At 40.3% G+C, this 13222-nt stretch overlaps 2 protein-coding genes across 14 annotated transcripts in view; both read right to left on the bottom strand.

Moving 5' to 3' along the window:
• Nadk2 (NAD kinase 2, mitochondrial) overlaps positions 1-3361 on the bottom strand; it is a 38390-nt gene extending 35029 nt beyond the window's left edge. For 3 of the 8 annotated variants that reach the window (XM_027401307.2, XM_035440610.1, XM_035440612.1), the window contains exon 1: positions 2931-3358. In XM_027401307.2, coding sequence (XP_027257108.1) covers positions 2931-3188 — 258 coding nt within the window. In that variant the 5' untranslated portion in view covers positions 3189-3358. Of the gene's footprint in view, positions 1-2930 lie in introns of all 8 variants that reach the window. The other 5 variants (XM_027401305.2, XM_035440609.1, XM_027401306.2 and 2 more) reach the window with 3 other exon arrangements.
• Positions 3362-8494: 5133 nt separating this feature from the next.
• Ranbp3l (RAN binding protein 3 like) overlaps positions 8495-13222 on the bottom strand; it is a 42287-nt gene continuing 37559 nt past the window's right edge. For 5 of the 6 annotated variants that reach the window (XM_035440606.1, XM_035440608.1, XM_035440604.1 and 2 more), the window contains exons 14-15: positions 11097-11277; positions 8495-9213 (exon numbers count right to left, since the gene is read on the bottom strand). In XM_035440606.1, the coding sequence (XP_035296497.1) occupies positions 9170-9213; positions 11097-11277 (225 nt within the window). In that variant the 3' untranslated portion in view covers positions 8495-9169. Of the gene's footprint in view, positions 9214-11088; positions 11278-13222 lie in introns of those variants that run through there. The other variant, XM_035440605.1, reaches the window with a different exon arrangement.

The following is a 13222-nucleotide window of genomic DNA, read 5'->3' as shown; positions in this document are numbered from 1 at the left end:
ACAGCTGACTACATATATATGGAAAAGAAAAATCTGCCTAGGACTTACTACAACCTATGGCACCCATTTTTTTTCAAACAAAAGGAAACAAAAGCAAGGCATTACATCTCCACCTAAGAACCAGCTATGAAGACAATAAACAGAAATCATTTAATCCAATAGATGTGTCATTAAGTGAACTTATTTTATCCAACTGTATCTAAAAATGGAAGCCATTAGAGATGGTTCCTCTGAGGTTACGACACTATGGGAGAAAGTAAATCAAAAACTGCTCATTTCTTATTTGATTTGTACAATTAAGTATTTAATTAAGTATTTTAAATAAAACCTTCTCTTTGGTTGACAGTGTGTTTTTGGCAAGATTATCCTTGCCAAGTCAATTTTGTTTCATCTAAAATCTAATGTGTGACTGTCAAGGTGTCTGGTTAATAAAACTTCGCCTCTGCCACCAGCTTATTTCACAAACAGATCCCAATAATGGTTTATGCTTTTGCAAGATCATGGGACTTGGAAGCAAAATCCTTAACTAAAAGTCTTCTCTTCCCAAGATAAGTCATTAATTAGCCAATGGGAAGAAAGGCAAGACTGAAATAATGCACTACTACCAGGAAGATCAATTCAAAGCCAAACCTTTGCCCCAAGATGAAGTATATAATCCTAATCTTGTACAGGCTTCATCAATTAAAAAGATACCTCATGTAACTCTTGACTTTTCTACAAAGTCAGAAAATCAGAGGTTTTGGGATGGAAAACTACATGGACACTCTGGCAACATCAACTATGTGCATTATAACAAGCACCCTAAATAGAGACTGACACACACACACCCCAACAACAACCAACGTAACAAAAGAGAATGTTTTCATACAAAATCATGTTACCATGATGTTACAACACAGTAGCCATTGTACTGGTGTCATGAAACAATCAATTAATTGGTCCTTTTCTTTTATAACCAATTCATGCACCTTAGCTGAGTTCTACCCAACAATATAGCAAACAATGTAAACATCTTTCCATTCCTACCTTTTACAGAATACCATGGGAGAAGAACTTCATGCAGCCTGGTATCCCTTACTTGTTCTTATTCAGGCTACACCTGATCTACTCTCACTGCAAATACTGCCTTAACATCAATGCAAAACCAACTCCTATCAGTAAGAAAGAAAGCCAATAAAACTGCAACAAAACCTATCCTGCCTCTGTGGCTAGGTCATCACAAAACTGTGCTATACAGTCATACTTCAGTGCTGTCTTATTCTAATAGCATCACCCAGTGACAGACAAATACTACTCAAGAGAGAGTTTAAGTTTTCAAAGACACTGACTATCCCTACATTTTAAATTTTTATTAGTAGTGATCTAGTTTAGAGATACTAGACTTAATCTCAATTCAGATTTCTGCCCGTTTTCCAGAGTCCTTGAGATAATTTCATAAAACCAGCTCCAGAAAGCCTTGGGAGCTACTTAGACCAACCCATCAGGAACTAGGTGAATGAACTTTTGAAAGCTAACACTACAGTGAGAAGTTAAAAAAATGCAAAGTCAGTCACACAGAACCGGGGAGCAAGTGCCTTGAGCTCCACCCTCTGTATTGTAGACTTGAGAGAACCAGTTCACTTTTGTTTGTTTCTTGAGTGTACCACTGTAAGTCCAGAGAGTCTTCGATAAAATTGTGTGAAGTTAATAAGCATACATGGTATTTCACAATTTATAAAAGGTGAACCTTACAAGGTTGGGAGTATAACCAAAAGGACACACCTCTTTTTCCAAAATAGAAACCGCATACTTCCATCTGGCCAACTATCCCCCACCTCGTTGCATTCACTTCAGTCAACTACACAAACTGCTGATATTCTCTGTCACTGCAAATGTTTTCTATAAATACTTTCAAGCACTTGGGGGAAAGAGAAAATAAATTTGCACACTGACTTCTACCAAGTGGCCCTTCAATTTCCCAAACAAGACAGACAAGATGCTATAGCTAAGCAAAGATTTACAATGTGTTTCTCCTGTCTCCCAAAAAAAGTGATATTACAAATGATCACCTATTCTTGTACATAATTGAATAATGGATAGATACAATTTATTCTAAAGCCTTCGGATGCCTGGAATCACCAACTATAGGCATTCAATGGGCTTTTTTTTTTCTAGAATCCAGAAAACTTACCTAGAATCCAGATAAATTATTAAACAGCCAATTTCCCTAAAGTCACTGTGTAGCACAAAAATCAAAATTTTTAAAAATGGGGAAGCCAAAACTCTGCGTTCAATCCCTCCCACACACATACATCTGGCAAGGCTATTAGTAAATATACCAAATACAGAGTACCACCGAGGCACTGTTACTTCAGACTCACAGGCTCTTCCTTACACCCATTATCCTGCTAACTTGTCCCTTATCTGACCTTCCTACACAAAAACACATCTCTACTCAACTTTCCTGCCTCGCTGACCCAGGAGCTTTTCAAGCGGCCAAAGACCCTGGACCAGCGACCACATCCCAGCAGGGCTTTCCTGGCCAGGCCTCGGTCTCCTAGCGTCAAGGGGGTGTGTCCGTGGCACCTCGGCCCTCTCTCGGCCGCCAGCAGCCACGCACCGGAATTTTTTTTCCTAGGGGCGGCCTGGGGGAGAGGTCCCCAAGGCGAACAACCCTCAGGACACGAATTCACCTTCTCAGCGATCGCAGTCTGTGCCCCCGAGGCCGGGGCGAGGACACGAGGGCACACGTGGCTTCCCAAGTACCAGTCCCAGGGGCCCGTCCAAGGAGAGCTCGGACGCTAATCTCGCACGCTCGAGGGGAGGCCCACGGGCAGCCGGAGGGAGGTCGTCGAGCTTTGCGGGTGCCCTAGGTCTCGCGGGACTCAGCCGTACCCCCATCCTTCATCCCCCACTCCACCCCCAAACCGGCCGTCCCCGCCAGGACCCACCAGCTGCTTCAGGTCCTCCTCCGAGAGCTCCGCGTAGCGGTACCGCTGCTGCTCGAACTCGTAGCGGGTGGTTTTCGCCACTACCACCACCCGCGAGGGGCGGAAGCCGCCGTCGGCGCGGCTACCACGGCTCGCCAGCTCGCGCGGCTGCCCGTGCCCCAGGTGCCGCCGTCCGTCCGCGCCCGAACCCCGCAGAGCCGCCCGGCCTCCCGCCACGCGCCGGCAGCTGCCCAGCAAGAAGCCCCGGTAGCAAGTCATGGTCCGTGGGGCTGCCGCTGCAGGCTCGCACTCCCGGACGCCAGCACCGCGCCGGGCACGCAGAGGTTAAGTGCGGGGACGTGCGTGGAACGCGCCACTAGGGAGGACGTGCCCAGACGCCGGCGCGGGCCTGGAGGCCCGGGGACGACCGGGAGGGTGGGGCGAGGGGGGCGGGGATCGGGGCCGGCCTACGGGTAGTGGGTCTTATTTGTTTGTTTATCCGTTTCCTCCCTGCGCCTGCGCACTGGTCTCTCGGCCCGGCCCCACCTCCCTCTCCCCACTCGAGTCCGCTCTGAGCCCGCCCCCAGGCTAACTCCGATAGCCTATCAGAGTTCGGGGAGGTTCGGGAGCCCGAAGAGATGCAGGGATTGGTTGTGGCTAGGAAAGGGCAGGAATTCTATTCGGCATTTGAGCTGCCTGAAGAAATCCAGCTGGAACCGGTCTGAGGCGGCTTAGGGGGTGCAGGCGGAGTTTTGAGCGCCTGGCGGGAAAGCGAGGTCTCTGAGCATCTTCACCTCGGTGCTTTCATGATTGCCTAGCTTTCTGGTCCCGTGCTCGTGTTGGGTGAATTTTAACCAATATCTGCTGGCTAGCTGCGGTAAGAGCTGAGGACACTGACCTTGCACCAGGCGGTGTAGTTTGCGCGGCCAAATGACGATGCCGAGCCCTTTATTAGAGAAGAATTACAGATGGAGAGAAGGATCACAGAGCATTAACACGAGCTCAGAGAGCTAAGCCCCTGTCCTTCTGACCGCCAAAGACCACCAGCCTAGAGAGACAGTGCTGTCAGTGAGAAACGTGGAGGATAATGAGGGAAGGAGTCTTGCCTAGTGGTGACTGTTCCTGTAGACTGGCAGAAGATAAAGCTTCGAACACTGGGTAGGGCCGGGCTGAAGCATTAAAATGTTCGCACTTTGCACTTTATCTTGTAGGCGGCGCACAAAGAAGCAAGTTCAAAGCACTGTTTGATGATTATTGATCTGGCTTTGGAATGTTGGGTAGTCTCGGAAGCCAGAGCCACAGACTGTCAGTCTGTGGCGACAGTTACACAACCATGGAGATCTATCTAGGCTGATGTAAAAAAAAAAAAAAAAAAAAAAAAATACTGCGAATAAAAGGGAAAGCTATTCTAAAGGAAAAGTCATAAGACAGAGGACAGAGCACATCCTAGTATGTGGCACCTGCCTCTGAGGTCCTTGGCTGGAAACATCGAAGCGGGATATCCCTGTCAAACCTTACTTTGGATCCTTTCGTCTGCCTCTTCCCAAGCATCGCTTCATCATTAAGCTATCTTCTCGGATGCATCTTGAATTCTCTCTCCCTGAGGGATTTTCTACTGAAGTTCTCAAACATACCCATGTGTATGACATTTAAAACTTTAAAGAGTAAAAGAACCTTCCAAGCCCCTGTTGTTTACTTGTTCCCTCTTTTCCCCTTACATATATAGATTCTAATCAGTCACCAATGCGTTCTTGCTGCCAAACTTTTATTGGTGGGTAAATGGGGTGGGGGGTGGGGCTTAGTTGGCTTACATTTCTAATCCCTCCTTGAGGGAAGCACCAACCTTTTATCATGTCTCTGTGCTTTCTTCACTACTCTTATTTCCAAAGTTACCAAACGACCAGATTGAAACTCAGAAGATAATCATTTAGTACTTAAATCGCTTGGTTGTGTGAAGTACTGAATGGGCTCAATTTGTTCTGGAATATTTAGCTGTTGTTTCTCAGCACACCAGCCCCTAATGGCACTTCTTCCACCTCTCAGTTCCCCCTCTTGGGTTCTTCTTAGACTCATCTCTGCGATGTAGCTGCTACCATTGACTCTTCCAGCATTCTTCCTCTCACTTGCTCCCCCACTGCATTCCCCTGGGTGAATTCATCTGCTGTTCTGTAATTAAGAGTTTGGGCCTTCAAGGATTGGTTCAAGTCCCAGCTTTGGTGTGTATTTTGCTTTGTGAACCTTGGACTGGTTGCTTAACCTTTCTGAGTCTATTTCTTCATCTATAAAACAGTGGCTACCTTGTAGAGTTGTGCATAAATGAATAAATGCCTAACCCTGTGTCCACTTATACCCTTCAAATAATAGCCCTCTTTGCCTTAAATGACTTCAGCTATTATCAGCATCTTTAGCCCATATCATTCTCCTAAACTTCAAATCCTTATTTGTAGCTTACCATAGGATGTCTCCTCAGTTCAAATATACGACATCTATCAGTGGACACTAAGTTATATTTGAATAGAACACCCTACCAGGTGCTGGAAATCAAATGATAAAGAGTTTTTGTTCTTTGGGAGCCTAAAGATTGTACAATGGTAGAATTCTGCAGAGTATTTGTAAGAATTCAAAGGAGCAGGTTTTAATTCAGCATAAGAGTTAGGAAAGATGTCATGGAAACATCTTGAACTAAAACACAGTAAAACATTAGTGTCACCAAGAATTAGAAAGGAATTCTGCAGAAGAAATAGCATGAACAAATGTATAGAGACCCAATGAAGCAGCAATTCTGAATTACTAGTGAACTGTGAGCAGTAGGCCACACTGGGAGGCAATCAGACAGATGCAGACAGAGCAAAGTATTCTCTTCAGGGTAAGGAACGTGGCTTTTGTGCTAAACATATTAGAAAGAAACAGAAAGGACAGGATGGCATAATTAGCTTTGCAAAATCATTAAAATTTTCTCAAAAACAAACAAAAAAACATATTCGGTAAATAAACCCCTGAAATCAGAAAGATACAAATTAAGGTCAAGGTGAAAATTTTTTCCACTAGATAGGTAGAAATTAAGCTCTAGGAATATTCTGATGATCAAACCATCAAGGCCTCAATAGGCTAAACCATTCATCAATCATTTTACCGTTACTACAGTTTACAAATACTGTCTTAGAAGGCCTAACATGTTCTTATATTTCAGTTTGATAACTACAAGTCTGACATTAAAAAAGAAATCAATCAGTATAGTAGAGTTTGTATGGGAGGTACGATCTGACACAAAACTCCTGGTATTCATTGGACAGGGTATCAGTTTCACATATTCTCAGACAAACAGGAAATTTTAAGTTACTGGATTTCAAACTCTAATCCCAGTGGTTTTGTATGGCAAAGCCAATTCAGTTTTCTTTCTTTTTTTGTGGGGTGGGGAGTTAACAGCCCTAGCTGCCCTGGAACTTACTTTATAGACAGAGATCCACTTGCCTTTGCCTCCTGAGTGCTGGAGTTAAAGGCAGATGCTGTCACACCCAGCAGTGGTTTTCTAATGGATGATACAGGCAACTACATTGTAGCCATGTCTTAAGCAAATACTATGGTCCCTAACATTTTATGAAATCGTTGCATGTCACTGATATCTTCAGTTTGGAGATATCCAGATGCCTTAAGACATATTCTTTCCAATCTTTACAATACTCAAGTACATGTGACTGTAAAAGCTCCATACCCTCTTTATAACATTAATATATTCTAGCACTTGGATAGATATTTTTTCAGGGGATAAAGGCCACTATGCTTTGGTATAATGGATGTGTGTGGTGGTTTGAGTGAGTGATGTCCCCAATAGGTTCAAGTATTTGAACACTTAGTGTCTGATTGATGTTGCTAGGATAGGTTTGAGAACCTTCAGGAAGTACATCTCTGGGGTTGGGCCTTGAGAGTTATAGCCTAATCCCACTTCTGGTCTACTCTGCTTTCTTTCTGTACATGGTTGGAGAAGTGATCTCTCAACTTCCTGCTCTGGCTCCCTGCTGCTCCATTATGAGTTCTCCCTCTGGAACTGTAAACCCAAATAAACTCTCTCTTCTGTAAGTCCCCTTGGTTTTGATACTTTATCACAGCAACAAATAGTAACTAATAAAGGATGTAAAATAATACTTTGTAACAGAACACATTTTAATGATTCATTATTAAGCTAAACAATTGAAATAAATGCTATTGAAAGAGAATCTTTAGATTATCTTAATTATGTAATTCAATATAAAATTGGATACATATGTGATATATTTTTAGCCTAGTTAATCAGATGTTAATAAAAATAGCTTGTATGGAAATCCAGAATGTAGGATTAGCAATCACCTGTCTGAATAACATAAGAAGATAGATATTATTTTAAATTGATTACTTCTCGTTGAAAGGACATAAAGGTTGTAGGAAAGCTTCCCCACCAAAAAAAGGCAGAGGGGGGCTAGATGATGTTTCTTTTGATCAAGATGAAGGAATCTTGAGAGAGATACCATGTTTCAGTTCTTTGTCACATAATCCAGAAGTCTTCACTGTCACTGTCTCTGCCTTGCTGACATTCTAACCTGCTTGGGGGTCTCCTGGCATTTCTGCATAGGCCACAAGTAAGTCTGTTTCTCCTTTACTGTCTGTACAGAAGACCAAAGAAGACTCCATTCAACTTATAGTAAAATAGTCGGGACACAGAAAAAAATATTGCTGCATTTTCATTCCAGTATGAGAACAAGGAGAAACATACAAAGAGATAAAGGAGGGCCCTGTCCTCTGTTTAACTCCTATTATCCTATAATTACAATGTTCCAACAAAGCTAAGTCCTATAGGTGAACAGTGCTTTCGTATCTTCTTCAAATGCATCCCTGATTGTATTACATTCTTAGCATGAATTATCCACTGAGTGTGCTCTGAACTAGTTACTTTTGTGAGTGAGGGTAGAGGAGAAAGAAATAATCTTAATTATCTGTGTCTGCTCCTTCCCCGATGCTATTACATTTTTCCTTCTGAACATATTAACCAAATCCTACTCTCAAAGGCCTTCATCAACTGCTGCATGCCAACTGTGAGATTGAGCTGAGGTTTGGTTAATTAATGTGCACATGCGGGTGCTCTTATGAAGGCAATCAAGCATTGATATATATATATATATATATATATATATATATATATAGAGAGAGAGAGAGAGAGAGATATAGATATATATATATATTCAAATGTATACTTCCAAAGAATATTTTCTTCAGTGTAGCAGTTTGTAAAGTTGCACTCTCATTACAAGTATGTTAGAGTTCAGAACATATTCAGAAACCATTTGGGATCCTGAATCTTTATCCCAGAATGGGATTGTTTAGGGCTACTAAGAAAATAAAATATGGCCCAAAGTAGTGAGACTGATTTTCATGTGATTCATAAAGTACCTCTGAAATATCAGAAAGGCGTAAAAACATCTGCTAAAAATTATTGAAATTACTATACCATAATGATGGAATTTGAGATAGTCATTTGGCTATGTATGATACATTTTGTATAAAAGGGCTTCTACACAGCCACATTTTCTATAATGACAACCACATAAAGCACATTGATATTTGTATTTTGTATTTTGACATATAGGTAGTATATTACATTTTGTTCAATTAATTATTCACCAACATTTGTGGGCTGACTGTGAGTCAAATACAAAAGATGCAATGGATACAAGTCCATGAATGGACACTTTAGTAAGAGAATTTCTACTTGAATATCTATCTGTATTAGGAAACTCAATGTGTAATGGAAAATATACATTTCTTAAAAGATAAACATGAAAAAAGATAAACATGATATAAGGAAATGCCTTGAATGTTATAATATTTTTAAAGATATGACTGTAAATTTAACAAAATAATTTTTTCTATAGCCAGACAATGTATGACTAAAATAAATACTTTAGTTAGATATTTATCAAAGCCAACAATTTGTATCTTTAATTATTATATCCATCAACATGATGAATAATCCAAATTACTTATCAAATGCTAGTATAGATTAATCCACAAAATGATGAATTTTTATCTTCTGAAGTTCATTTCTTAAATTTTGTCCAAAATAATCAAACTGTAAAACGTAAATCCTTTAATTGCAAGAAATTGTGTTTCTTTAATTTAAAAATAAAATTCTTCAAGGTATGTGTAGCATCTTCTCAGTTAGGATGGTTTGGTATTTCAGTAGAGTGAGTGACCAGATTCTGTAGATGTCATGTTTACGGGAGAAAGTGCTATGAACACACAACTGACTGTCTGTGATTCCACCTTGAAGGATCTGTGATAAATGTAAAATATTTTATTACATGATATTATATTTAGACTTAATATCAAATACAGATAAACAAGTAGCTTAGTGATAAGAAATAAAGATAAAATATGTGTTTTGGTATATGCTTAGATAATGTCAGAAAATGTTGCTAATAATTTTCACTCCCACCCTATATCCAGTGTGGTTGTTTTTAGCACGTGTGTACTATTCTTTTGCAGCTTTTAGGTTTATCATCATCATTGTGTGTGTGTGTGTGTGTGTGTGTGTGTGTGTGTGTGTGTGTGTGTGTGTGTCTGTAGGTGTGAGTATGTAGTGTGTATGTATGTGTGGTTTTTGTGTGTGGGGGGGTACACGTGTGCTAAGGCATTTGTAGAGGACAGAGGACAGATAACTTTGTGATATGGGTTCTCTCCTTCCACCTTTATAAGGGTCCTGGAGCTCAAGCTCAGGTTGTCAGGGTGGCTTGACGAGTGCTTTCCCTGCTGAATCGTCTCACCAACAATGTCACTAATAATTTTAAAGATGACATTTGCTGACAAATAAGACATTATTTAATTCATGGGCAACAAAGTCCAAACAGGCATTTTTTTATAGCTTCCCTAACATTTTAGCATTGTCTTCAGGGCCTCCCGAAGAAGGTGCTGTGTAAGGGGAAACGAGCACAAGGAGGGTCCTGTGATTGGTAGTTGCCTTGTATTATTTCCATTGATTTAGCAGTAAGATGGTTGCAGATCAAGCCTTTCCTAAAGCTTCCTGATTGTGTCTCATTGATTAAATTTTGCCATCTCATCTTTATTTCAAGTAGACATTTCCTAATAGAATCCATTTCATTGTGCACACTGTAACTATAGTAATATGAAAGATAATTTACTTATTCATTTCATTTCAGTTGCAAAATCATAAAGCTTTTGTTAAATGGATTGTTTGTTTAAAGTAGAAAAATCATACTCATGTTGTTCTCTGGCTCACTGAGTCAAGCAACCTACTCTGCACGCACAGTAGAACTTTCCTTTTAATTGTAATTTTAATAGTAAGCCAAGTCTTTCATCCTGTTTTATATGTTCTTTGATCATCTTTTAAAATTATGCATGATTAAAGAAGCCTGAAGATTGTAAAATAATTGAAAGTGGAAAATGCTCATAACATTACCACTTTATATTTTCAATTCCTTATAAACAGAAATGGGGTAAGTGAACCTGTCACTGAAATTGACTGGAGGACTCTGTTAAAATAGCTACAGCCATAGAACACAGCTGTGCTCACAAGATCTTTGGCATTGTCCCCCACCGATAATGGTATCAGGGTGTTACTTTTAATTCCATATACCAGGACATCTAAAAATCACTTTACAGCTGATTCTGTTTCAGCCTTAGTTCATTCATGAATCCTGAACCAATTTTAAGAAGTAGTAAATTTTGTCCTAGTAAGAGAAGGATCTTTCAAATAATACTTATACCATTTAGGTGTTTCTCTAAGCAATCAAATTCCAAAAGGGGAATAAGTACAATTTTCAGGACTTAAAACTAGATCCACCTGGATTCCTAATGCATACATTTCTATTTCCTCTGGTTATAGCTAATAATAGACCTGAACATAAGAAAATGAGTGCGAGTAATGGTTACTTTCAAGGCAGCAATGTAATGCTTTAAGTTGTGAATGAAGTTGTTCATGGAATTTATAGATAAATGACCTACGGGTGTCACAGGGAGGCCAACTTGAAGGCCCCTCATAAAAGACAGAGATTTTTCCAACCTACTTCTGGATACAAACAGCCAGACCCCAACCACCGCTCTTAAAGCAACCATTTTTATGGTTGAAGAGCCTATTCAGTATACTGCACTATGCTCATGATGCTGCTTTTAGGCTCTGACCTAACAACAATTATTTACCTGATCCATCTTTAGTGACTTGTATGAAGTCATCCTCATCCTCATCACAGCTGAACTGCTGGAGGACTGTATCCGACTGGCTTTCTGCTGGATCACCATCAGCCTGCTTCTGGAGGCTTCGAAGGGCAACAAGACGGTGATGTATTGCAGCATACAGATAGCCTATGTCATTGGCACTAGCCTTTGTGAGAAAAATGAAGTTGCTTAGACTATAAATAATGGGAAAATGTAGCCATGTTTACATCTTTTTACTCTCTCACTCTTTATAACATTGTATTATGTAAATCTGGAAGGTAAATAAATGTCCATAGCCGAACATGTTAAAAAGTAAAGCTGATCCATTTTACACCAGATTGTATCCCAAAGTGAGCAGTGAGATCTCAATGCATACATTTTAAATGGAGCAAATGCAGTTTTGTGATCTAAGAAGCCTGTTTGAATTGAGATCTTTAAGATGGCTGTCCCGCTGCCACCTTCTGCTGTAGAGCTCTGTGGGCTTGGAGCAAAAGGACTTCTGCTTCTCCCCATCACTTTACTAACCCACCCTCCAGCACACACAACTTTGTGGAGAAGCCAAGCTCCTGAGGAGTGGTGACATTTTCAGACACCATACTTCTCAAAACTTCTCCAAGCTAATTTTTGGTTGTCATTAATATAAAAATGATGGCAGCAGTAGCTTAATACTGGTATAGCATTTGCTGTTGTGTTTTTATTCCATTTACACTAGTAAAACCATGTAGTACAGGTATACTCATCCCACTTCCCTTTACAAAAGAGAAAACTGTGGCTGGGAAAAAGAAAAGGACTTGTCTAAGTTACAGCACTAAAGAATACATTTACATTTAAAAATTAATGTTGTGTCACTATTTTAGCTGTTTAATCTCAGCAGTTTTATAAAATATATCCTGTCGCCTTCATTGTACATGTGGGCAAGTCAGTTTAGTAAAAGCTAAGTAATTCAGAAGTCATGTAATCATACAACATTGCACATATGTATGGATATGTACACATTTAGTTTTTCCTGATTTTTTAATATTTACACACATATAACAAGATATTTTGTGGACGGAGCCCAAATCTAACCATAGAATTTATTTATGGTTCATCTATATAGACCTTGTATACATAGCCTATAGGAAATTTCTACAACATTTCAGTGTGCCTGCATGTTGGCCAGGACCCATCATACAAGGTCAGGTGTGGAAATTTCCATGTTGAAGCTCAAAGAATGTTGAAGTTGGGAGCATTTTGGATTTCAAAATTTTAAAATAGGATGCTTAACCTATTAGTGTAGAATAAGATGTTAATGGTGATCACAACAGATGATCTTTATTGTATTCTGTTTGTCTCTTGTGAATATGCCACAAATTAAAAGCCATTATGGGTCAAGAGCTGATGATGGTGAATAGAGGCAATCTGAGTTTCTGCCACATTGCTTTGCCCACTGAAAACCAGTGGGATGGAGCATTATGTCCTTAAATGATAGAGAGGAGTTATCATCTTACTCTTAATTTTTTTGATATTGCTGCTTACTGAACTTTCCCTAACATTTTAAAACCCAAAAGGTCACTTACACCAGACTTTAAGTTAATAAAATTTAGGGGTTTTGTCACATACCAATTTTTTTCTTCATTATTTAGTGGAAGTCTATCTACTTATATTATTACCAATATCCTCATATTTTTCAAGTCGTCCAGGTCTCGGACTATGGAGAAAACCCAGTTGCAGGGTAGAAGGTTGGGGGTGGCAGGAAGAAGGCTTTGTTCTTGGCAGCTCTCTTTTGTCTGTATCTTGTATTTGAGGTCAGCCATTCCTGCAGCAGGGAACAGCTCAACTGTGCTTCCAGCCGTTACCCTGGAGATCTTCTCATGTTCAGAATTGGAATTGGCCTTTGGGCTGGTTGTGACATGCTGGCCCTGTGCTTTTCCATTCCTCACTGGCTCCTTTGCTGTGATCACAAAGCCTCCTCTATCTGGGTAACTGCATAAGTAGCAGGTTAGGATTCTGCTGACCTCCTAGGAGCCACTTGGACAAAATGTAGTCACTGGGAGCTCATAAACTTGTTGACATAATTTTAGTAGTAAAGGAAATGATAGGTGGTAACATCCAAATGTCTTAGAATGAGA

This window comes from Cricetulus griseus, chromosome 2 (assembly GCF_003668045.3).
Source record: "Cricetulus griseus strain 17A/GY chromosome 2, alternate assembly CriGri-PICRH-1.0, whole genome shotgun sequence".
NCBI lineage: Eukaryota > Metazoa > Chordata > Mammalia > Rodentia > Cricetidae > Cricetulus > Cricetulus griseus.
The sequence above is the reverse complement of the archived record's forward strand: the minus strand, read 5'-3'. Positions and strand labels throughout refer to the sequence as shown.